Below are 27,760 nucleotides of genomic sequence, written 5' to 3'. Positions count from 1 at the left end.
TTAACGTCTTGTGACAACACCCACATACACCACCTCATCCTCTTCTTTCTGAAAATACACAAATGCAAAAGATACAGAGATACTTACACTTGAGATCATCAAAAGCATGGTTATTTTTTTCAGTAGGGTGTAACTCACTGGTTTAACATAAGTCCACCAGATAATAAAATGTCATGGTGATGTACAGTTGTGGCATCAACACAAACAGCATCAACAGAGATTAATGAAATTCTTGTTTTGCAAAGTTTTATGGTTTTTTTTTTATGTCACTGTTATGACAGCAGTCCAAAATAACTCTCTATTGAACATTATAATACAATTCCTTTTACTGTTTAATGTTAACACATTTTTGGTTGGTTTAACATTAATGTTATACTCAAGACATTAATAAAATAAAAACCAATATCTCTAATGAAGGCTGGAATAATCACACTCTTTCTCTCTCACAAACAAAGCAATGTTTTCAGAGGTTTTTTTTTTCTTTTTTCTGTTTCCTGTTAAACTGTCTTAAAGTGTCTTTTTGTTCTTTTTAAATGGCTTCACAGTGTTTACTGTATGCTCGAGTTTAACAGTGTGTTGCATGTAACACATCTATCTGATTGATGCAAAATGCTCAGCACAGACAAAACATTTAGCATCAAAACTGTTCCATGTATTAAGAATTTTAGCAAAATTAACTGTTTATTACTATGTAATGTAATGTAATTATGAGTTAACCCCTGCTAGCATTACTTTGTGTCATTTCACCTTTCATTTTTAGGCCATGCCCTTCCTGTGGTCAAAAAAGGTGGGCAGTCTGCTGAGGGCCCCAGTACCAGTGTGAAATGCGGGCCATAGTATTGGGCGATATGCTCAACTGTCATATAGTCTTGTTGTGTGAGATTGTCATATCTTCCTCCTGTGAGGTTGTCGATACACAATATTATCATGCTCATTTATTTACTTATTTATTTACTTACTTTATTTTGCCGGAAAGTGAACCAACAACAGCATAAGACTATGGGCAGCCTAAAGTTTTTAATATGACTGAATTTGTATTTAACATGATAACTGTTTATAGAAGCATTATAAGTTACTAATTACAATGCTTACATTTCTTCAGTTAATCAAAAAGCAGCTACAGAAAACGAGCAAAGAACATTTACGTTACCAAAGAACATGACTGAAGTCTAGTGCGAGTATTACGCACTTTAAAAAACACTCCCTTTATAATCAGTGAAGCTATCTAAGCTTAATATTTTTTTGGGACCTGTGATATTTTTTCAGGATTCTTTGATAAATATAAAGTTAAAAAGAAACTAGAAGTGAAAGCGAAAATAGAAATTTTGTGTTACAATATACAATTCAAACATTTGTTGTCAGAAATTTTGTTCTTTAAAACTTTTTTTATGTATTATATAAAACTGTACCGTATGGTTGAGCTGTCAGTCCATGGTAAAACTTGATTTAAATTCAGAGAGCATTTCTACAAAGTAAGCTCAACCATACGGTAGATATAACACTTAAAGGGTTTTAAGCAGCACAGCAGTTTCAACACTGATAATAAATCAGCATATTAGATTGATTTACGAAGGGTCACATGACACTGCAGACTGGAGAAATTATGCTGAAAATTCAGCTTAATTCATGGGAATAAATAATATTTTAAATATATTAAAATAGGAAACCAATATTAGAAATTGCAATAATGTTTCACAATATTAATGTTTTTTCTGTATTTTCGGTCAAATAAATACATCATTGATGAGCATAAGATACTCCATTAAAAAAAAACAAGGTCAATTATTTATTAGGTTTATAATATACGCCTAACATAATTTAATATAAAAATAAATAAATAAAAAAAACGTGAACTCTTCTATAGCTATCTGAACATCCATATGAAGTACAGTTTGCACAATACACCTCTGTGTGACTGTAAATGTCTCTGAGTTTTGTTACCGTTCTGTGGCCATCATCCACTATATCCAGCACTTAATCAGGCCACACTTCTTTAATACCGGATGACGTTTTATTTCACATGTCATTGCATTTGCGTTGGCTCTCGATTTGAGCTATTTCGTCCGCAACCACGAATATGCAGGGTTGGGGAGTAACGGAATACATGTAACGGCGTTACGTAATCAGGATACAAAAATCCAGTAACTGTAATCTGTTACAGTTACGTCAAAAAGCGTAGTAATCAGATTATAGTTACATTTTGAAAAAAGGTGGAATACTTTCAGTATTACAATGGTTTCATTTAAAACTAAATAAATCAGTATTTTGGCATAATAACACTATATTAAGCGCAGCTTGATTAATGACTCACGCGAGTCACGTGTGCCACCCGCTGGTGCATGCGCAAATAACAGCTGTCTGCAATCTCCTCAGACGCAGATTGAATCACTGCTGCAAAAACGATTTCATTTCATGGAAATACCACTGCTATTTTGTTTAAAAAGAAAAAATTGCAAACAACGTTGTACAGTGCAACTTGTGCCTTCCAGCAAAGAAAACACTTTCTTCATCGAAGGATTCGACATCCAACCTAAAGAAGCATTTGCACTTTTAAAAATTAGTTTTATATTTGTAAAGATAAAAATATATATATATATATTTGTATTCTCTATTTTCCTTTTGAAGAAACCTTTTCCATTGTCTAAATATTGTTCTTATTATATTTTCATTGAAAAAAAAGAATTTGTATTCTCTATTTTCCTGTTGAAGAAACATTTCCTTAAAATTCTTTCTTCAAAATAAAACAAAATAATCTGTAATACCAATACCATGCACTAGATGTTTGTATAGTCCTTTACACATATATTAATTCAGGGCTGTGAAATTCTTAATTAATAAATGTTGTTGTTTTAAAAAAATAATATTTGACCTTGAAGTAATCCAGAAGTAATCAGTTACATTACTTTCATATTGTGGTACTTGGATTATGTTACTGAATACTTTTTTTATGAAGTAATTAGTAACTGTAACGGAACACATTTTTAAAGTAATCCTCCCAAGCCTGCGAATATGGGATATCGTTTCGATAGACCAAGCAGCCAATTCCCCTGTGCGCCTCAGCACTAAAAAAGCATTTCCTAAAGAGCAAATTTCTCTAAAAGAGCTTTACGGGTGCGTCTTTGTAAAGACGACGGATCGTCCTTATAAGGATGCCATTTCACCCGTGCATTTCTGGGTGCGGTCGTTACCTGGCAATGGGTGATGGTCACGATCGCAGTGGAGCAATGCACGGAACGCGCTGGGCCCTCTTCAAGGAGCGTACCAGTGGTATGCAGTGGGACTCCCCCCGACCAAATGTCGATCTCAGCATTGGAGGGAGAGCTGTCGGATGACGATCCTCTGGGATGGTGACAAAGCCTGAGTCGGATCCCGAAGTGGCAACTATGCTTTCCCGGGCCCCCGAGAGGGTAGGGCTCAAGTGGAATCCCCCACCACGTCCCGAACCCTCGCGGCTGGATGATTGGGTTTTCAGCACCCCACCCCAGTGCCTTTCTTTTCAGAAGTGCATGACGAGCTGACCAAGTCATGGATGGCACCTTTTACTGCCAGAAACCGGCCGGTGGGCTCCTCCTCCCTCAACACTCTCGATGGTGGTGCAGCGAAGGGGTATTCAGGAATCCCGTCAGTGGAGCGGGCGGTAGCGATGCATTTGTGTCCTAAGTCCGCCGCCTCCTGGTGTTGAGACCTGGTGCTCCCTTCCCGGGCCTGTAGGCACTCTTCTGGTCTGACCGGCAGTGCCTATGTGGCTTGCGGGGAAGCTGCTTCCGCCTTACACGCTATGGCGTTACTGCAGGTGCACCAGGCTAAGGCACTGGAGGACCTGCACAAGGGTGGTCACGATCCAGCCCTTCTGGAAGAACTCCGAACCACCACTGACCTTGCGCTTCGAGCGATGAAGGTCACCGCGAGTTCGCTGGGTCATGCGATGTCCACATTAGTGGTCCAGGACGCAGTCGAGATCTTGGTCCAGCAAGTCTCGGCTGCCCGGAAGCAGACTGAGGTGATCCGACACATCCTGCTCCGGCGGGCAGCTGCTGCTGCCTCCACCCACCCGCCGGCTGCAGTGCCCCAGCCTGCTCGTCGCCGAGGGCAGCCCCCTGCCTCCGCCCCCGCTCACGCGTCGCATCTGCAGCAGCCTCCAAGTGGTGCCGTGGAGCTGGGCGCAGGTAGCGCACCACACTCCGGCCTGCTCACAAGCCGCCCGAGTTGGGTCCCTGTGTTCCACCTCGCTGCCCCACAGCGGGTACGGCTGTGGTTCTGCTGGTCCCGCTTGTACGGTTCTTAAGCAACTGGTCAGCGCTACCCAGCCCGTCTCGCTGGCTTCTGCGAACCATCAGCCTCGGCTATGCGATTCAGATCGCCCGGCATCCCCCCAAGCTCTTCGGTGTCCGATTCACTACAGTGAAAGCGTCCAATGCCCCTGTCTTGCGGAAAGAGATCGCAGTCCTACTGGCGAAGGCCGCGATAGAGCCGGTCCCTTCAGCCGATATGAGGACGGGGTTTTACAACCCGTACTTCGTTGTACCCAAGAAAGGCGGTGGGTTACGACCGATCTTGGATCTGCGAGTTTTGATAACACTGCGACTGTTGCGTACATCAACCCACAAGGTGGTCTGCGCTCTCGTCGCATCTCGAAACTCGCCCGCCACCTCCTCCTTTGGAGTCAGAAGGTTCTGAGGTCATTTCGTGCCGTTCACATTCCAAGCTTGCTCAGTCGTACAGCCAACGAGCTGTCTCGAGCAATGCTCCCGGGAGAATGGCGACTCCATCCCCTGATGGTCCAGCTGATTTGGAGGCGGTTCAGAGCTGCTCAGGTAGACCGGTTTGCTGCTCCAGAGACCTCTCACTGCCATGTTTTCTACTCCCTGACTGAGGGAACTCTCGGAACGGACCCACTGGCACACAGCTGGCCGCGGGACCTACACAAGTATGCGTTTCCCCCAGTGAGCCTTCTCGCACAAACATTGTGCAAAGTCCGGGAGGACGAGGAGCAAGTCTTGCTAGTAGCACCATATTGGCCTACTCAGACCTGGTTCCCCGAACTATTGCTCCTCTCGACAGCCCCTCCTTGGTCGGTTCCTCTGAGCAGGGATTTACTGACTCAGAGACGGGGCACCATTTGGCACCCGCGTCCAGACCTTTGGAAAGTCCATGTCTGGTCCCTGGATGGGACACGGAGGTTCTAGGTGACCTATCCCAAGAGGTAGTGAACACCATCACTTCGGCAAGAGCACCGTCTACGAGACACGCTTATGCCTTGAAGTGGAACCTGTTTGTTGAGTGGTGTTCTTCTCGCCGAGAAGACCCCCGAAGATGCCCGATTGCGGTCGTGCTTTCTGCAACAAGGGTTGGAGTGAAGGCTGTCTCCCTCCACCCTCAAAGTCCAGGTGGCCGCTATTGCTGCGTACCATTACCCCATGAATGGGAAGTCTCTGGGTAAGCATGACCTCATCGTCAGGTTCCTTAGAGGGGCCAGGAGGTTAAATCCTTCCCGGCCCCCCTCTATACCCCCTTGGGACCTGACTCTAGTGCTTAAATCACTACAGCAGGGCCCATTCGAGCCTTTGCATTCAGTTGAGCTAAAGTTTCTTTCATTGAAAACTCTGCTCCTGCTTGCATTGGCCTCCATCAAGAGGGTAGGGGACCTGCGTGCATTTTCGGTCGACGATTCGTGCCTAGAGTTCGGGCCGGCTGACTCCCAGGTAATCCCGAGGCCGCGGCCTGGCTACGTGCCCAAGGTTCCCACTACATCCTTCAAAGACCAAGTGGTGAACCTGCAAGCGCTGCCCCTGGAGGGGGCAGACCCAGCCCTGGCTGTGCTTTGTCCCGTCTGAGCATTAAGGTGCTACGTAGACCGGACACAAAGCTTCAGGACCTCAGACCAGCTCTTTGTCTGTTATGGAGGCCGGCAGAAGGAGAGTGCCGTCTCTAAGCAGAGAATGGCCCACTGGATTGTGGATGCCATTACCCTGGCTTATCAGGCTCAGGGTGTGCCCTGCCCATTCAGGTTACGAGCTCGCTCAACTAGAAGTGTTGCATCCTCCTTGGCGCTGGCTCGTGGCGCCTCGCTGACAGACATTTGTAGAGCTGCGGGTTGGGCGACCCCTAACACGTTCACTAGGTTCTATAGCCTTCGTGTAGAGCCGGTATCCTCCTGTGTTCTCACCTCAAACGGGTAGTGGCACTGAGAGGCCCCGGTTAGTGTCGGCTTGCTTAAACCACTCCAGAGTGTCCGTACTGTAGACCCTGTTGAGATCCTCCATCACCCTAAGCAGCTGGACGCGGTGGAACGTCCGGCGCCAGACCTTCATGATGAATCCGTGAGAACCATGGAAGGGTGGGTTCCATATTGAGACCTGAGCGGTACTCATATGTGTATAGTCCACGGTATAGCCTTAGAGCCCGTGTTTCCCCGGCAGACTTCTGCCTTCCCAAGAGGGTTTTAATCACCTCGGATGCTATATGTGTATTTGCCTCTGAGACCTCCTTCGGGAAGGATGGGGCTTCCGCAGTGTCCCGGCTCCAAGTGGACCGGGTACATTTTCCCAGTGTTATCCAATCTCACCCAGTGAGGTAGTGCTTTGACAACGGTGAGTGGAGCTACTTGTTCTGAGCCCCGGCCTACACCTAATAGGAGCGCAGGTGGCTCGCACAGGGCACTGGAAGGGGCAGCACCCATGGCGCTTTGATAGGGATCCCATATTCCCCAGTCACCGACTCGGCTCCTCAGCGAAAAACTGGCACCTGCTGCCCCTTTATACTCACGCAGTGATCAGCGGCAGCTGGATGCAATAATTGCATGCCAATGTGCATTGGCTCGTTTAGTTTACACTAGAAGTAGATTGGTCTATCGAAGCGATATCCCATATTCGTCGGTCACCGACGTGGCGTCTCCGTTCCCTCCTTCAGGGAACGAGGGTTACCATACGTAACTGAGACGTTCTCAAAGTGAGATACGAGTACCACTAATGGTACTCAGACTTCCTCTGATGGTACGCAGAGAAATCACTAAGTTAAATATAAATTAATGTTAAAACACAATTCCTTTTAATTTAATCTTTGAGTGAAGTTTTTTTTTTTTTTTTTTGATTTAAGTTCAGTACATTTTTTATTTAATTTTAGGTACAACACATTTTATTTAATCATTATTTAAGTTTTTTATTTACCTGTTTATAAGCACAGAGCAGTGTTAATATCCAAACTGTGCATTTACAATATTAAAGTGGCTGACAACAATAAACATTCTTATTGGGAATAAAACTGCCTCATTTTGGAACTCTGCAGAGCTGTAGCGGAATAGTTAGGCCTACTATGCTACTGTATTTTAATGTTGGTCATTATGGTGGTACTTTGAGAGCCAAATATTTTCTGAGGTAGTACTGAGGTGGGGTCGGGGTGGTATAAAAAAAAAAGTCTACTACTGTCTTACAAGTAACTATGCTTCTAACCACAGGTCGAGAGCTGTTTGCAAATCTTTGTTTAAACAATGGATTCAGGAAACACTCAATCATTGAACTTTGTTGATAACGACCAAACTTATGACCATCTGATCATTTTCTCAATTATTATTATTTTTTCATTATTATATTGTGTTGTGTCTTTACTGTAAAACTGGTTTACTTGTTTATTTGTTACTGTGCAATATACAGTGAAAAAATGTAAATGGTTCGACATTGCATTATATGTAATTGCCATTTCATATATATTATATTTCAAATACATTAAATGTATTAATTTTGCAAGTGACAACTATGAAATACCAATTTACTGTGAAAGTCAGTAAAAGGACATTACCAGCAGTCACTGTGCGGCACATCACATGTGATTATATTCTATATAAATAGTTTTTTTCTTTTTACTTTTATCATCATGTGGCTTTCTGTTTTACCACCTGTGTTATTATGGTGGTTATCATTAAATTGTAAGATAAAAGTAGATTTTTATAATTGAAGTAGATGGGTCTATTAATTTTATATCATGTCATGATATACACAGTGATACAGTATATTATATAGTATACAGTAGGTCCTAGTATGCCATCCCGTAATACCTGAAACATTGTCACCATACTTTTTACAGTGAATCTCTAGCAATCTCTGTGGAGTGTTTTTTTTTTTTTTTTTTTTTTTGCTGCCATATATTGAACAGAATATTTAGTTATTTTATTTCTTTTTAAGTTCAGTGGTCAGATGTCTTACTGTCCATTTTAAAGGCTGTGTGCTGGCATAAATGCTGTTCTGTACAGTAGAAAGCCTTTATTAGATGCCTTGTTTTGGCCAAATGTTAAGGCAGCATCACATATATCTGCTGATAAAGCAACCACACATACCATGAGCACTTCATGTGACAGGGACTATTTGTGTAGCAGTGTGAGTGAATGTTAACGGTGTTGCTGCCTATGAAGATTGAGGATGTTGCCTTCCAGCAAAGGCTGTATTTCCTTCGCCAGCTGAGGAAGTTTAACTTGCCACAGGAGCTGCTGAAACAGTTCTACTCAGCCATCATTGAGTCTGTACTGTGTACTTCAATAACTGTCTGGTTTGGTTCAGCAACAAAATCAGACATCAGAAGACTACAGAGAACTGTTCGGACTGCTGAAAGGATTATTGGTGCTCCCCTGCCCACCCTTCAAGAACTGTATACATCCAGAGTGAGGAAAAGGGCTCAGAAAATCACTCTGGATCCCTCACATCCAAGTCATCCCATCTTTGAATTTTTGCCATCTGGCCGGCGCCTCAGAGCCGCAAATACCAGAACAGCAAGGCACAAGAACAGTTTCTTCCCCCCGGCAATCTACCTCATGAACAGTTAAATGTTCCCTACTTATGCTTATAAACGTGTAATATCCTTATATTTATTTGTTAACCCTCCATCCTAGAACATTCCTGCATCTCACTCAATCCTATTCCATTATCATTTATAGCACAATTGTTTATACACTTATTTATTTGCCAATTTGTAAATCTTATTATTTTTTTATTTTTTTGTCTGTGTGTTGTTGTCTCTGTGTACTGGAAGCTTATGTCACTAAAACAAATTCCTTGTATGCGTAACCATACTTGGCAATAAAGCTCTTTCTGATTCTGAGTCTGATAAGGCAGTTGTCTATGTAGACAGTGAAGCTGCTCTCTACGGTTTGGAACTGATCTCACTTTTTTTTTACTTTTAATTTACACATCCCCCTTTTTTTACATTAAGTTGCAACTTTACACAACAAATGATTATAAAACTAAAATATAACCTTATTCTCAGTGATACAATGTAATTTGTACAGTCAACTTTAACATGTATTGTCTTACCACTTTTTGTGCATTTCTTTTGTAAAATGTTGGATCAGCGTATGTTATCTCTTCTCCACGGGTCTGATCTGTTTAAAAAATAATGACAGATCTTGAAAGAGCAAAAACTGTTAGATATAACTGTTAGATATTTAATAACACTTGCCCTCTTGTTCTGGTCTTTTTTTCCAGCAGATGCAGAAGATCACAACTGCCACACCAATCAACAGAAATCCAGCAGCAGCAGCAGAGATCAGCACAGTCAGAGGTACAGAGTCTGGAGAATGAGAAGGAGTTTGTGGGCCTGATGCTGTAACAGCTAAAGAGAGACAATCTGTCAGTCTGATTTTAGTCTCAGATGCCTGCATTCAGTTCAATGACCTTCTGAGACCAGTCTGACCAGCATGGGCCTCTTTAACATGTGTATTAGCAGAGAAAAACAGGCAAAATAACAGGCCTTATTATGTAACAACACATTACTCTGTTAATATCTTGTTTGTGTGTTTAATTGTGTTGTAAAAGCAATATCACCCACACAATTGTGCTGTTAATCTGAACATTTGTGTCATTACCTGCAGCACTGTCAGATGATGAAGGATTTTGTGGAGTGATGGTAGGAGTGGACGGACGAACTGGAAAATATAAGAGAACCGCAGAGATGTGAATAAATCAACAGAATGTAAGAGGGCTGCTCTGTTTTTTCAGTCTTAAGTGTTGGATGAGAGTTTGTCATTTAATGTGAGTTTATTGTGATGTCATTCAGTCACATCAGTGCTGATACTGACAGTCCTGATTTTCACTCCTAATGAATTAAAATAAAAAATATATGTCCAGCTACAAAATAAAAGATACAAAATCTAATGTAGTTTGAACTTAGCACCACCTAGCTTCTCTCCTTAAAGATTATCATATTTTATTCCTAGTGAAAAATAATATAGTTACTTGTATTTAAAATATATTTATTTGTGATAAGTCTACTAACAATAGATTGGCATGTCTATACAAACTGAAAACACTTTCTAAATGTAGTTATTTTATGCTTTCATCAAGTACAAACTTAGTGCACAACAAATTCATTTTTAAAATACTATATTTTTTACAAATGCATTTGGGGAAGGATGAAAATGCATTTGTAAAAAATATAGTATTTTAAAAATGAATTTGTAGTGCACTAAGTTTGTACTTATATAAATATATTCATCTTTTAGAAAGTACACTGGTTAGGTTCTTAATTCCATCTACAACATGTTTGAAACTTGTTAAAAGTGATTTCTACACATACATAGCCAAATAAATTAACTGGACAAAACCTTTGAAAGTGGATGCCACTTCATAACCCCAATGACATGTCCATACTCACTCAGCACAACAACTAGTGTCGATGTTTCTGCTAACAGGTGCTGTAAGGGCAGAGTTTCCAAACACAACTTTTGCCTACACCACAAATGAAGCAATTTACAAATAAAACGATTTAATTTGTTAAATACTTAAGTAATACTTTAATTTATTTTAGTTGAATCCTCTGTTGACCTGTTATGATTAAATGTACAATACAATACACTGTAATTGAATTCTACTTAAAATAGTACAGATAAAAATAATTGTTTTGAGTTGCAAATAATTATAATAATAAATCATAATGATGCAGTACTTTGTATAGTTATTGTCACAGTGTCTGGGTTGTGTTCCCTGGGAATCCGCTAGGTGTCCTCCTTCCCCACGGTGTCTGTCACTTTATGAATCACATTCCTCACTTTCTCTGCTTAATTATTGCACCCAGCTGTCACTAGTTACCAATCATCACACTCTGTCAATTTCCCATTAGCGTTTGTCTCTCCTTGTGTATGTAACCCAGTCTGTTTTAGCATGTGTCACGGAGTCCTTGTTTAATTCATGTCCATCAGTTCGTGCCCTTGCCTTGTGTTCATTTTTTGTTTATGTTTGGATTGATGTTTTGGTTTCGACTCGTGCCTGGACTGTTTATTCTCTTTGGATTACCCCTTAATAAAAACGTACTCTCAATTGGTTCTCTCTTCGTGAATCCTTGTATCCCGGTCGTGACAGAAGGACTCCCCAGCCAACATGTCCATGTGGGCCCCACATGGGATTTATCTGGGCTATGTGGGTGTCAACTGGGCATGGGCTCAGAGTGGGCACTTTGATGGGCTGAAAGTGGGCCCCAGCTTGGATACAGTTATGGGCCCCAGTTAGGCTGCCCATTACTGTTTATTTGTGGGTCCCAGATGGGCCACATTTGGGCTATATTAGGATATATTTAATGTGTATTTCATGTTTTATATCATTTAGGGTTATATCATAATGTAACAATACAAGATTATTTATTTTATGAATAATACTATTTTATTTTATTTATAACTATCTAAAAGGTTTTTTTTTTCTTCTTATAATCTAAAAGCACTTGTGTTACGCGGTCATTGAGTCATGCGATGATTGGCGTGGCTGTCTTCCCGCCCCTTCTCATTTAAAAAAAAAAAAAAACGTTTGCTACTCTCCACTTCAACACGGTCTGCGTCTGCGTGTCAGTGGACAAACTCTCTAAACTATCAAGGTAAGATAATTATATTTCTCTTTATATTAGCCGAATTACTGCTGCTGTTATATAATTGGATGTACATATTTGTAAAAAATATTTGAAAATACAGTAATGGTAGAGTCACTAATGAAACTTAACGAAGCCAGTCGGGATTGAACTGTCTAGCTGAAGGGTCAACGTTAACGTTGTATAAAAAATTAAAAGGTTGGCAGTTTACTTAGCAAACGTAGGATGTTTTATTTATAAATTCATTGGGCAGAGGCTTAAAACAAGTTTCAATGCTTTTGAATGTTTCTGCGTGTAACACAAATGCCCATATAACGTTTTCACTTCCATAAAAACGCTTTTAATGTGAGCGCAGGCACGTCTGCTTCAATAGATTAAAAATGCTATCTTTGTGGGCAAACGTGTCGGATGTGCCAGTGGAAAATAAATGGCGTAAATATAAAAGTTTGAAGAGTTAATGTGCTTAATTAGGGAACCGATATCAGCTGTGTCTCATTTAGAAGAATGCGTGCTCCGGGGGTCATGTCAAAAAATTTCCCGTCTGCCTCACGATGGTCAGCCGGTCAGTCAGCTCCACTGCGGGAGGCAAATGATTATGGAGGGATTTTTGGGTCGAATTATAAACTAAAAGTCTAAAACTAAAAGTCTTAAACCAAAACTAAAAATCTAAATTTTAAACTTAAAGTCCAAGTCGAAAATTAATTTGGTATTTAGGATTGGGCATTTGGTATTTAGGATAGGGCATTTTGTATTTAGGATTGGGCATTTTCTATTTAGGGTTGGGCATTTGGTCATTTAGCCATTTAGGATTTAGGATTGGGCATTTGGGGATTTAGGATTGGAAATTTGGTATTTAGGATTGGGCATTTAATCATTTAGCCATTTAGGATTGAGGATTGGGGATTTGGGGATTTAGGATTGGGCATTTGAGGATTTAGGATTGGGGAGTGTATGCAAATTAGGAGGCGTGGCCCAAATACTGGAGGCTGGGTTTGAAAGGGCTGGTGCGCAGAGGCACCTTATGGACAGCAGAGGGAGCTCCCAGTGCTAAGGAGCACACTGTAATGAAAGTAATGCAATTGTAATGTAATTCTGTTTCTGTAATGAAACAGAGCGAGTGAGCGGCTTGAGCGAGGACTGTGTGATAACTTCAACTTAATGACAGCTTTGTAACATTTGTGGCCTCAAACACAAAGTCACCAGTGAAATGAGTGCTATTGGTCTGACGACGAGAAAGCAGCAGACAGTGCAGCAGGTAAGATGCTAACATTAGCTACTAGTTATATAAGCTGATATTGCTTACATGCTTTAGTAGGGTATTATTATATTGGGACATGCTGAAAGTGGAAGTGAAAGTGACGTGACATTCAGCCAAGTATGGTGACCCATACTCAGAATTTGTGCTCTGCATTTAACCCATCCGAAGTGCACACACACAGAGCAGTGAACACACACACACACTGTGAACACACACCCGGAGTAGTGGGCAGCCATTTATGCTGCGGCGCCTGGGGAGCAGTTGGGGGTTCGATGCCTTGCTCAAGGGCACCTAAGTCATGGTATTGAAGGTGGAGAGAGAACTGTACATGCACTCCCCCCACCCACAATTCCTGCCGGCCCGGGACTCGATTGGGAGTCAATTCCTGCCGGCAACCTTTCAATTGGGAGTCCGACTCTCTAACCATTAGGCCACGACTTCCCCATGCTGCCTTGTTTTTTAAACTGCGGTTAACCCCTCTGACATTAGTAGATACACTCCTTTCACTCCAGTCAGTCCCATATTCTTCACTGACCTGTTGAAGAGCAAAGTGGCTATTTTTATAAAGTAAACAGTACAAAATCCAAATAAAAGCCAAGAATCAGAAAAAGTCACACCACCTTGCTACTGGGGTTCCTCAAGGCTCAGTACTTGGACCACTTCTCTTCTCCATCTACATGACATCTTTAGGATCTGTCATTCAGAAGCATGGCTTTTCTTATCACTGCTATGCTGATGACACCCAACTCTACTTCTCATTCCAGCCAGATGACCCGACGGTAGCTGCTCGCATTTCAGCCTGTCTGAGTGACATTTCTAGCTGGATGAATGACCATCACCTTCAGCTTAACCTTACAAAGACTGAACTCCTGGTGATTCCAGCTAACCCATTGATTCATCACAACTTCTCTATACAGCTGGCCTCGTCAACCATAACTCCTTCGAAGACAGCCAGAAACCTAGGTGTTGTGATGGATCATCAATTAAGCTTCACTGACCACATTGCTACAACAACCCGGTCCTGCAGGTTTGCCTTATACAACATTAGGAAGATTAGACCCTTCCTGTCAGAGCAAGCAACCCAACTTCTTGTCCAAGCTCTTGTTCTCTCCAGACTGGACTATTGTAATGCTCTCCTGGTGGGCCTTCCTGCATGTACGGTCAAGCCTCTGCAAATGATCCAGAATGCAGCAGCGAGGGTTGTCTTCAATGAGCCAAAAAAAGCTCATGTTACTCCTCTCCTCATCAGGTTACACTGGCTACCAGTAGCCGCTCGCATCAAATTCAAGGTACTGATGCTTGCCTACAAGACGACCACTGGCACGGCACCAACTTACCTAAACTCACTGGTTAAATCCTATGTGCCCTCCAGAAGTTTGCGCTCTGCAAGTGAACAACGCCTTGTGGTGCCATCCCAAAGAAATTCAAAATCACTCTCACGGACCTTTTCCTGGACTGTGCCCAGCTGGTGGAATGACCTCCCAATCTCAATTCGTACAGCTGAGTCTTTACTCATTTTCAAGAAACGTCTAAAGACTCATCTTTTTCGCCTGCACTTAACCTACTAACACCAGTACTTTTTCCTTTTCTTGTCTTTTTCATTTAATTAAAAAAAAAAAAAAAAAAATACCTGGCTATGCGTTCTATACTAGACTAACTGAGACTTGTCATGGCACTTGTATACTGTTGTTGTTCTCTTGTTGACCTGACTGCTTCTATTGTTCTCATTTGTAAGTCGCTTTGGATAAAAGCGTCTGCTAAATGATTAAATGTAAATGTAAATGTAAATGTGAGTGAAAAAGTCTGGAGTCTAGTGGTGTCTATTGATCCAGTTTTTACAGAATGAGACATAGCTTGGCTGTGACCTAGTGAGCACTTCTGGAAACACTGCAGCAAATCTCTGACCCAAAGCTGTGACACCAAGTGGTCCTTCATGTCCAGGTGAAATGTCTGCAAGAATCATGACAAGTCAGTGGGTGGGTTACATATTGTTATAAGAAAAGTTACTGAAACATGGCCTTAACGGTTCAACAGTCCCCTCTAGTTCTTTGGTCCTGTTTGACTTCAGGTGAGTAACACAACACTGAACTACAGTGTTAGCTGTGATGGTTAAACCTTTCCACACAAGACAATATGTTAGTGACCCAATGGCGCAGACTGCAAGTGACTAGCAGAATATAGCTGGAAGCAGCAAAGTCACCACATAAACACGTTAAGACGATGTCAGAGCATAATATAGCAATACATTGCGGTCCTTTTTACACTGCACAAAAACCCTGCTGTTACATCGTCACTGGCCTTCATGCTGCCTTTACTGTTTCCTAACCTTGTTTTTTTTATTTTTTTTTGTATGCGTTGCGTTATATATGTGGCCAGGTTGAAAGGCCTGCAGTCATGTCTATCCATCCTTAGGGGGAACTCTTGTGCGATTGAGCAGCGCAGTGAGGAGGAAAAAAAACGAGAACGTTTATTCTAGGGAACAGGTTATGATTATGATTTGTGCGTGAGTTGAAGTGTGTGGGCTGGGAAACAACACCGTTCGTTGTTTGTTTAGGAAGAAAAAAAACGGGAAATCCTCAGTTGTGTGTTGGTCCAGTCGCTGGGCAGTTTGGAGCAGTTTACGGTCACACTGATTTGATATTTCTCTGTGGGTGAGAAATATCTGCGTAGAGAAATTGCGCAGGCCACAGAGATTGAGCGTGAGTGTTGTTTTATGGAAACGTTAAGTTTAGGACATGCTATTTATGTTGTGAAGTGAAATGGAAAGTAAACTAAACTCTTTTGTCCTTTAATAAAATAATACTAGAGGGGAGAACGAAGGCGCGTGAAGTTGCATGTGATATGACAGTTGTGTGAATTTTTTATGCAACGCAACGCGCCACAGAGTGAGTAACATTTATTTCATTTAATTTTGATAAATATATATGTACACTCTAGCCTGGTAATACCAGACTCTGCTACTTCACTTTGCTTCGTAGACAGAGTCTGGAATGGCATAATAGAGAAGTGTTTTCTCTCTCGCTAGGGGGCGCTTGTCTGAAGTTTAAAATCATTGGTTACCCGTAAGCCAATCAGATACGTTTAGTTAAGACGTATGTTATGCGCCTGTACAGCCGCATCGAAGCACAGACATCATGCATCGAACTCAAATCTATGATTGAACTTCCACTGTAAACCTGTTGTAAACACATGATGATGCGCGCGAAATACCGGAGTGAACATGGCTGTAAACGACTTTTGCAGATTATGCAAAGTTTATCTACGCATCTACGTCACGGCTCTCAGCCCGCCCTCTGTTCGTTGATTGGCCCGGCTGTTTCCAGACCGGTGGCAAACAGAAAGCTCTGACGCTGTATCAGACTGAGTACAGAAGCGAAATGAAATTGAGCAGAAGTAGGAAGTCTGACGTAGTCAGGCTATGTACACTCAGTGGAAATGATTCAATGGTCGTATACTGTTTTGATGTCAATGTTAATTTGTATTCATTAATAACCTGTCTTTTGGAGAAGACAGAAGTAATAACCATGTTAATTGAGATGTGAAATGTGTATGTTTGAAGAGTCAATAGCTGTAAGTGATTAAGAGAATGTATCTTTGATTATACTTTTATGGTTATTCTTCCTTTAGAAAGCATTATAAGCCACTACCGTTGTCTGTCTGGGGGTTAAGTGCTCACATCCAGTTTCTTTGTACTTTGTTTGATTTATTTTTTTATTTGTTTATTAATTTTTTTACTGGGTGGCTATCCGTGTAAAAGGGAAACTGGCTAAACTGGCCTAAAGTGATATCTGTAATGGTGAAAACTACTTGAAGCACTTAGAACTTTGGTTTGTTTCTTTATACCTTTGGGAAAGCGTGCTTTTGGTTGTGTTTATTCTGCATTGTATAAATCTCATTTAGCACAACTTTCCCCAATTGGAAACCAATAGTATTAATGCCGTGTCTTCTGCATACGCGGTCGGAAATAAAGAACCCCTTTAGATGCTTGGTAGTGTTTGAGTTTCTTTAATAGTGTACACATTCACATGGCCACATATATATATATATATATATATATATATATATATATATATATGACATCAAAGAGAGTAGATGCTCCTTATGCTTTTGAATCGCTCTCGCAGTACTTTAATGTCATAATCCGATCGGTCTTGCAGTGTGCAGCGCCGGTTCAAGTCGAACAAGCCTAATTTATTTTCTCTCACAATCTTAATAAAATGTATATAGGCTATATAGCAAAAAAAGAAAAAAACATAAACAAGACCGTCTAGTGGCAATGTGAAAGGAGTGTATCTACTAATGTCAGAGGGGTTAACCGCAGTTTAAAAACAAAACAGCATGTCCCAATATAATAATACCCTCCTAAAACATGTTAGCAATATCAGCTTATATAACTAGTAGCTAATGTTAGCATCTTACCTGCTGCACTGTCTGCTGCTTTCTCGTCGTCAGACCAATAGCACTCATTTCACTGGTGACTTTGTGTTTGAGGCCACAAATGTTACAAAGCTGTCATTAAGTTGAAGTTATCACACAGTCCTCGCTCAAGCCGCTCACTCGCCCTGTTTCATTACAGAAACAGAATTACATTACAATTGCATTACTTTCATTACAGTGTGCTCCTTAGCACTGGGAGCTCCCTCTGCTGTCCATAAGGTGCCTCTGCGCACCAGCCCTTTCAAACCCAGCCTCCAGTATTTGGGCCACGCCTCCTAATTTGCATACACTCCCCAATCCTCAATCCTCAAATGCCCAATCCTAAATCCCCAAATCCCCAATCCTCAATCCTAAATGGCTAAATGATTAAATGCCCAATCCTAAATACCAAATTCCCAATCCTAAATCCCCAAATGCCCAATCCTAAATCCTAAATTGCTAAATGACCAAATGCCCAACCCTAAATAGAAAATGTCCAATCCTAAATACCAAATGCCGAATCCTAAATACCAAATTAATTTTCGACTTGGACTTTAAGTTTCAAATTTAGATTTTTAGTTTTGGTTTAAGACTTTTAGTTTTAGACTTTTAGTTTATAATTTGACCCAAAAATCCCTCCATAAATGATGGTTAGCACGGCTTAATTGATAAAACAAACGAGAGGACTCCAGGTGTTTTAACGACAGTTACTTTATTTATGCCGAACGGGCCTTGATAGAGAGATGCATCTCCGTCGTGTTGCCAGATCCAGATATTATAAGTGTTTTTTTGGAGAGCATAAAATGTATAGATTACAGAATGAAATATGCCAACGCTGGTCACGAAGAATGCTACGCTATTTAATTCTGTTTGGTAGTTAACCTTTTACAAATATCCTGATAAAAACATTCATGAGAGCAAGTTCTTATCATACATATAGCTATGCTTTTTAATGAACGTTATTACAGTAATAAACATTGTTGCATGAATAATTTATCCACACTTAACAGGTAGTAAAGTATCAAACTGGGATAAACTAAAATAATGTCTGATTGATTAATGTCTATCCCACCAAAACAGACAGCACAGAGAGTGTAATGAGTTGCAGTTTAGGTGTTAGTCATTTTTAGGTGTTAACAAACATTTCCCCGTGCGACGGCATGGCACCATGACAGATTTATTGTGAAGATGAAAGCCCACAAGAGTGTGGTAAGTTAACTTTAACTTTATATCTAGCAAACATCATCAGAATAAAAGGTATAAAGCTACATTATTTTTATAAAAATATAGTGTGAGTGAACTCTGTCAAGCTGTGCTAACTGTCCTTTTCCTCCCGCAGCGCAGCTGTCAGACCAGAGGGAGACTCGTCGAATAGTCCTTTTACTTGCTCAGTAAACTAGTATTTTCCTCTCACAGTGGCACCAGCAGACCAATAGGGAGACTCGTGAAGACCTAAAAGTGGTACGAGTACGTTAAATAGGTACAGGTAGGTGAACTTTAAAACACTTCGTCGTCGTCTCATTTGTTTTATAAATTAAGTATTGCTAACTATCATTTCCCTCCCACAGTGGTGCTGACTGACCGGCTGGACCATCGTGAGGCAGACGGGAAGAGTCGTCGCCATAAAGAAGACCATTTTATATGTTCTGAGATGATATGTGTTCTCTGAATATTGTTGTATAGTCTTATTAAGCACATTAACTCTTCAAACTTTTATTTTTATTTTTCACTGGCAAAATGTGTTATCTATGTTTTTACTTGTAGGCTATATGTATGTTCATTGTTGAAATATGGTTAATATTCTGGTAATTCTGTGTTGTTAAAGTTCTGAAAAATAAAAGATGAATCATGAATAAAGCTGTTGGTGTGAAGCAATAACTTGTGTTACTGAATCTAGAACAAAATAATAAAATAATAGTACTTTTAAAATTACATTTTAATAAATGTCACTTTTAACTTGTTCATATTACCTTTAGTAGTATAACTTGGGCAAAAATATGAAGTACTGGCACAACTTAATTATAACCACGCATGCTTTTTAATGCTTTTGTAAATGTTTTAGTAGTATTTTAAAATAATTGCCTTTTCTGTTTTTCTTTCTTTACTGTTTTTTTTAGGTATGAAGCTGAGAAGTCTACACAGGCCCAGGAATAATACCATTTCATCCTGTTCTGTTCAAGTATTTTTGTATTAACACTTTCTATGAAGCCCATATTATACATTATAAGGGTATTCTTAAAGCATTATAAGGAATGCATTATAATACAACTTATATTATGTTGGATCATCTCATGGATATTCATAAGAACTTATTTGTGGTTATAGCTTTTAAGAGTATGATTATTTATAACACAATGAACACGTTGCATTCACTTTTACAATGGATTATATTTCTAGTTATAATGTATTATAAGTCTCATATCTTGCCATTTTTCTGATGCTACTTAAAGCGGTCAAATACCACTTATAAGTAGTAGTAGTAATAATAATAATAATTAAAGTTTTCTCTCAAACAGCCATAAGATCAGATCAGATGAATGTGTAATATGACACATTTGCTTTGAACTATTTTTATTGTAATATCAGTTTGATTATTTTGATGGTACCCCTTAGACAGCTGTTGGGTAACTCTGCAACTATATCAACTAGCGGTCATTGGAGTATTACTATGTCTGCTACTGTAAATATATATTACTGTATAATATAACACTTTATTTTGATGGTCAACAAACAGATAAACAGTAGGTGTCTTTGCAAGTACGTCAGCTTATTTTACCAAACTAGATTCTACCATTCTTGAGCATACTAATACTCTAATGACAGTTAGTTGGGATGTAGTGGCAAAGCTGCTTATAATCGATTGATTAAGGGGACCATCAAAATAAAGTGTACCCATATAAAACATTGCATTTTTTTTTAGTTAAGAGTATTAAGCTCACATCATTTAACATTAGCTCCAAAGGAAACACTCAAGTAACACTCAACATCTAACCACTCACAAGCTGTAGTAAGATACTGTGCAGATCTGAAATATGATCTTAAACAATGTCAAGATATGAAACAGTCCATTATACTGAAAATTAAGTAGATTTAATATGGTGTTCATTGTGTTATAAATAATCATACTGTTAAACTTATAACCATGATGAATTATGTTATGTATTGTATTATGATGTATTATAATTGTGAGTTGATATAACATAAGTTTTTTATAATGCATTATGCATTCATTATAATGCCTTAAGAATACCCTTATAATGTATTATAAATATGGGCTTCATAGAAAGTGTTACCGTATTTTTATCCAGTTTTTATCCTGTTTTGTTTTATTTCGTTTTACCCAATAAAAAAAAAATGTGATTTAGAGATTCTGAGTTGAAGTCATTTTCTTCACATTTGAACTATTTTAACATGTAATTTAACATTTATTTATTGCATATTAGCACATTAACTTCATTCAGAGGAATTAATAAAGAAATATAAATGGGGCCCAGTTCTGACCCACTGTGGTCCCACTAAAACCCCATATAAGGGCCATTTGTGGGTCTAGTGTAGTGTAATCACCCAAAAGGGCCCCTATGGTTTAACACACACGGGGCCCAAGTGGAGCCGATGGACAAAAATGTACGGGTCCCATTTGGGTTGCCCATGCAGGGCCCAACTGACAGCCCACCAAAAACCCACATGGGGGCCACATGGAAATGTTGGCTGGGTCTGTCACACAGAGAACCAGCGGTATGTCTGCTTGTGTCTCCTCCCCAGCCACAGAGTGGGAGGAATGGGTTTGAGGGAACTCGCCTGGTGGTTTTTCGGGGGACCAAGGGATGTCGCCGAGGCAGGAGTGGTCGAGAGGAGGCTCAGCATCACTCTCAGCCATGGCCTCCCTTCGACCCGGGGCTCGTGTGGGATGGATCAGAGCCACCGTCTCACCATGGCGGAAGGAGAGGGTAATAGAAGCGCACGTCCGCCATGGTGGCGCCACTGCCCATGATGGTCGCTAGACCAGAGCCACGAGGCAGGATGGATGCCAGCACAGCGCCACAGCACAAAGTGGTCACCAGTCCAGCGCCACGGTGCAAGATGGCCACCAGCTCAGCGCCAACGCCCAAGATGGCCGCTGACACATTGTTGGATTATTTCTCCATGCTGTCCAAGATCCTAGAGACTCCTAATACTGTTCACGTCATGGCTGCTAACCCAGCGCCAATGCCCAAGATGGCCACTGGTCCAGAGCCACGGTCCAAGATGGCCACCCATCCAGAGTCATGGCCCAGCGCCGCTGCACAGGATGACAGTCCGGAGTCGAGTCTGGTTCCAGTGAACTCTCCAGAGTCGAGTCTGGTTCCAGTGAACTCTCCAGAGTCGAGTCTGGTTCCAGTGAACTCTCCAGAGTCGAGTCTGGTTCCAGTGAACTCTCCAGAGTCGAGTCTGGTTCCAGTTGACCCTCCAGAGTCGAGTCAGGTTCCAGTGGACCCTCCAGAGTCGAGTCAGGTTCCAGTGGACCCTCCAGAGTCGAGTCAGGTTCCAGTGAACTCTCCAGAGTCGAGTCAGGTTCCTATTGACCCTCCAGAGTTGAGTCAGGTGTTCGTGGACCCTTCAGAGTCAGGGCTAGTAATCGATGACCCTCCAGAGTCAGGGCTAGTCACCAATGACCTTCCAGAGTCAGGGCCAATCACCGATGACCCTCCAGAGTCAGGACTAGTCAACGATGACCCTCCAGAGTAAGGACTAGTCACCGATGACCCTCCAGAGTCAGGGCTAGTCACCGATGACCTTCCAGAGTCAGGGCTAGGTACCATGGACTTTCCAGAGACAAGGCTAGTCACCGTTGACCTTTCAGAGTCGGGTCAAGTCACTGGTGATCTTCAAGGACTGAGTCAAGTCGCCGGTTATTTTCAAGGACTGAGTCCAGTCACCGGGGATCTTCAGAAACAAATGCAAGTCACCAATGATTTTCATGAACAAGTGCAAGTCACCAATGATCTTCATGAACAAATGCCAGTCACCAATGATCTTCATGAACAAATGCCAGTCACCAATGATCTTCGCGAGCAGAGTCAGGCCAGCACCGATCTTCTGGAGTCCAGTAGAAACACCAGGGGACTACCAGAGTTTCGTCGTCCCGTTTGTCCGGCCGCACGGACGTCTGCTCCGCCCTGGGGGGCATTCGTCTTGACCACACGGTTGTGGTGGTCTTCTGCTCCACCCTGGGGGGCCCTCGTCCTGACCACACAGTGGTGGTGGTCTTCTGCTCCGCTCTGGGGGGCTCTCGTCCTGACCACTCAGATGTGGTGGTCTTCTGCTCCACCCTGGGGGGCTTCCGCCCTGATCACACGTTTGTGGTGGTCTTCTGCTCCGCCCTGGGGGACTCCGGCCTCGACCACAAGGACGTGGTGGCCTTCTGCTCCGCCCTGGGGGGCTTCCGCCCTAACCACACGGTTGTGGTGGTCTTTTGCTCCGCCCTGGGGGGCCCTCGTCCTGACCACACGGTGGTGGTGTGAGCCACCGGGGAAAACCCCAGCAAAATATCCCTCCCGATCGATTCGCACGGGTCGCACAACAATCTTAAACCCACGTCCCGGCACGGCATTTATATTTATAGGCATATCATAAAAGTATTAACATTTACAATATCGCCAAATGGTTTGGTTGTGGGGGCATTTTGAAAATTTAGTGTGGTAGCATTATTTTATAAGGGCTCATTGGACTTTATTACTACTCAATTCACAACTAATAGGTTTTTGATTTAATCTAAATTTCAGATGCTCACAAAATTGAAAAACACAGATTATTCTTGTTTTAGAATATCTGATTCATCATTTAGGGTCTGATGTCTCTCCTGTTCATCTCTTCTGGATCTGATGTCATAAAGCAGCACAATGAACGCAGCCACAGCAGCCAGACCCACCACAGCAGTGACGACCAATCGGATCACAGCTTCAGTCTCTCCACCATAATGGACTTCATGTAACCCCCACAAACTCTCTCTACCCAGAGTTTACAGGTTCTCTACTGGACTAAATACTTTAAGTGGGACAATATCCAAGAAAACACTCAAATACCCAAAACTCATTGACTAATAGTTTTATTATTTTACAATCATAATATTAAAACCCAGGGGGCAGCAGGTTAGCATTAAATATATTCACGTGATCACCTCTCACACATAAGTTCATTACACTACAAAACCTAATAGTCATAAATACCACACCAATAAATGCATATCAAATAGTAATCACCACAAACCGTCAATCATACTCGTGCTAAATATCTAGCCGTCGTCAACTGTATAGGAGGCGTATGGAAAAGGATAACCTGTCCACCCCCTTACACACGCACTCACTCTACACACAAATAGTGCCGGGGGACCATTGGGTTCACACATACATCAGGGCCTCCCCGGCAAACACAGCAGGAACAGACATTAACATCCAATACAATAATAAAAACAACATATACTGCTGGCTTTCTTACCCGCTACCGGACGTGGGTTCCGCGTTCAGTGAACTCAACTGCGGCCGCCAAACGTAAACGGGGAAAACCCCAGCAAAATATCCCTCCCGATCGATTCGCACGGGTCGCACAACAATCTTAAACCCACGTCCCGGCACGGCAGCTTTGGCAAGGAACTCAGCAGCAACAACCCAAACAACCCTCTCGCAACAACAAACACATCATACATTTATCCCTCTAATTACTAATGCCACACAGGTGTTCCTTTTCCCCAGCGCATCATGAGGAACACAGAAGACGCTCTCAGTATTGCCACTCCCCTTCTTTAAGCATGAGCAGCTTACATTCATCTAAAGAGGGAACTTAAGCTCAGAAACTAAATTTTCCAACTCAGTAAATACAATAATATTATCTGAATGTGAAAGAGATCGACTCCGTAAATAAACGGTAAATGACTGCTAGCATACCTGAACACAAACGACAGAGATCGGTAACGCAGACGTGTCTGGTCTTGTTACTGACAGGATTGTTAATCACACAGCTGTAGGTGTTATTATCCTGATATTCCAGCTCCAGAGGAAGAGACAGACTGATGCTGAGATCAGACACACACTGTAAACAAAAGCTGTATAACTTAGTAAGTCATTTAAACTTGAATTACATTAAAGTGACTTAAAAATATGATCCAAATCTTGTATAACTTATTTTAAAAGTATGACAATTTTGTAACATATTCTGTTACTGTTAATGTAAAAACATAAGCTGTCTTGACTTATTGATCATACCTTTTTTTCCAGTGCACTGATGTTGGACAGTAAACTGTTTCCTTTGTACCAGGAGAGAGTCACATGAATTATATTCATCACTGAACACAGCAGGACACATTTTGGGCTTGATGAACTTTCTGCTGATGAGCAACACTGTAAAATGTCACTGGTAATGACAGGAACGGATACTGGAGCTGCAAAACATTTAATAACAGAAATTAATAAAAAGTTACAAGACTTTAATTTGATTGTGTTTTAAAGTGTTGTTGAGTGACATTTTACTGTGACATCATTCCATAAGTTAAGTATTTCAGTCCATTGGTGGCCATCTAACACCTCAGGGCAGCTATTTGCAGTCATGTAAGTACTATCTAATACAGGAGCTTTCAAACTATCCACCAGTAAATAAATACTCCTGGAGCCTCCCAGAACTGCTCTATTATTTAACACACTTCGTCCACTTCTATATAGCCTCCTAAGACCCGGCAAAACATTTTAAGAAAAAAAAGAAGTATTTTTTCATGTCATTACATAATTTTCTAAAAAAAAATGATATTTCATTCATAATTTATGCTACGTCCTTGGTAGAGGACATTGGGACTCAATTTCTTAAAAAAAATAAATAAATAAAAAGACAGACAGATTGACAGACATGCATAGGCAAAAGCAATTTTTAGGCAAGGATTTTTTCTTCCAAATTTTAATTCCTATTCAATTCCAATTTCTTTCTGCAAAATGTGTTTAAAATGCCCATAAACAGGTTTTCTCATTATATATAAATGTATCTATAAACAAAATCTAATTTGCATATTAATGTGTTTTTAGGGCAACATGTGATGAAAAAATAAGTGTAATAATGGGAGTAATAATTGACAAGATTTTCATAACAATTTATTTCCCTGTTCATTTGTTATGTCTCCTAAAATTTGTAATAAACATGCTTTTATTCCCGGTGTCCTCATATGAGGACATGAATGAAATCAACATCCTGTTTCGTAACAGAAAGTCATATATTGATTTGAAACCCCATAACATTTTCCTGAGATGTTGATTTATGACACACAATTAAAAAATCTGTCAGATTTTAATGATAATTACAAAATATTATTATATTACAGTCTCAGAGAAATTCACTAAAATATAATGTCCTCATATGATGATGCAGGGTCTCAGGAATAATGTAGTAATAGCTCTCCATGACTGGGTGTCTCCCAAGTAAGAGGACTAGCGAAGGTTTAATGAAACTTTGCAAAGCACACAGGTGTTGATCTAAAAGTGAACCCATGAACCACTTCTGGTTGCCCAGTTAATCATGTGACATGAAAATCCCACGAAATTTAACCATTAAAATAATAATAATAATAAATCAGGGCCAGATGTTGTGGTTTAAACAAAAGATAACTTCCCTTTAACACAGATGGCAATATTCAATGTTATTGCCATCTGTGGCAATAACATCGAATACAATATTATGTAAATACACATTATTTAAATACACTTACTATTTAAATTTAGTAATTTTCTTTTTTCCTGCATGTCAGATGTGTGTGTATGTATGTATGTTTGTATGGACCAGGAGCACCTTAAAACAATTTTTTCATTCGACAAATTAATTGTGTATTTGCACACACCTGGCGAATAAAGCTGATTTTGATTCTGAATATAGTTTAAAAATGTGTAAAAACATTCAGTACTTTAAACCTACGCATTACATCATTCCTTAAAAATAACATAATGAGCTTAGGATAGAATTAAATTCACCTCCTTCTCCTGACTGATAACAATAAACTTGCCTGCTGGTTTTTATAGACAGCTCTAATGAAACTCTTATTTAAATAATCACAGAAATCAATCAATCAATTAAATAATTAGTTAATTGTGTCAAGGATTTGATTATACTTAAAACCCATAACACAAGCACTTATATTTAATAGTATTTAAATGTTTATTATTTATTTAAAAATGTTAAAAATAAAATAAATAAAATAAAATAAACATTTCCATTTGTTTTGTAAGTTTGGTCTGAGTTCTTGATGCTTTTACAAGGTTTTCACCAGCAGGTGTCGCCAGCATGTGCTGTTTCAAGTGCTTCAAAACATCTAATCATTTTACGAAACAATTGGTTCAACTGATTCGAAAAGCTTCATTTCTCCCATCATCTCCCAAATGTGCTCCTTGAAGGAGACTCATTGCCAATGAAAACAATGTGTTCTAAAATCGCCTCAAAATAGGCCATCATATTCTACGCGATTTTCTACGCAATTAAACACATTTATAAATAAAATCTGCAATCTTTTAAATATGCCTCTGGGATGCATATATAAATTACTGTTTTATACATGTATTGTTTTAAAATCTACCTGTTAGAGTAAAGAATACTTGTCTAGCTGATGCACATTCCAAATTATAACTGCAAAGTGAAAGAACAGCTTGAAAAATATCTGTAAATATAATTTCAAATTCAAATATAAGAAACATTTTGAAATATGGATAATTATGAGAACGATATCATGTTTAATATGAAAAGGATATACTCTCTATACTCACCATAAACAGTAAGACTGAATCTCTTGATTGACTCAGTATTTTTGATAGTGGTACTAACTTTATAGTCCCCAGAGTCTGTGGTTCTGGTGTCTGTGATGGTCAGAGATCCGGTCTGATCCAGCTTCAGTCTGTCTCTGAATCTCTCAGCATTTTCATATTCAGGAATGTCTGCTGTAGCTATGCGAATGCTGTTAAACCTCCACTCGATTTCATCATCTCTCTGTATTTCAGTAATATCAGTGTGTAGAGTGACAGATTCTCCCTCCATCACTGACACTGACTTCACTTCATATGACTCAACATCATCAAACACACCTGCAGAAAAAGATCAAACGACTTATATATAATGTAAATTTTCTTAAGAATCTTTAGTACATTATTACTTTGTAATAAAACTATTGCCATAAAAAATATGTATAACTTATATTTATAACTTACCAAACAGATACAACAAAAAGTGCAAAACCAATGTGCGAATCAT

The 27,760-nt window shown here is 40.4% G+C and overlaps 1 protein-coding gene across 1 annotated transcript; it reads right to left on the bottom strand.

The window, feature by feature from the left end:
* Positions 1 to 27,760, bottom strand: LOC113083494 (CD48 antigen-like). The gene is made up of 8 exons (XM_026254552.1): positions 27,718 to 27,760; positions 27,280 to 27,594; positions 24,751 to 24,926; positions 24,433 to 24,577; positions 9,851 to 9,910; positions 9,445 to 9,555; positions 9,300 to 9,367; positions 1 to 48 (listed from the first exon to the last, which is right to left on the bottom strand). Exons 1-8 carry the CDS (start codon positions 27,758 to 27,760, stop codon positions 1 to 3), a joined length of 966 nt encoding a protein of 321 aa, XP_026110337.1.

The sequence above is a fragment of the Carassius auratus genome, unplaced genomic scaffold (genome assembly GCF_003368295.1).
Source record: "Carassius auratus strain Wakin unplaced genomic scaffold, ASM336829v1 scaf_tig00038466, whole genome shotgun sequence".
In the NCBI taxonomy this organism is placed as follows: domain Eukaryota; kingdom Metazoa; phylum Chordata; class Actinopteri; order Cypriniformes; family Cyprinidae; genus Carassius; species Carassius auratus.
The sequence above is the reverse complement of the archived record's forward strand: the minus strand, read 5'-3'. Positions and strand labels throughout refer to the sequence as shown.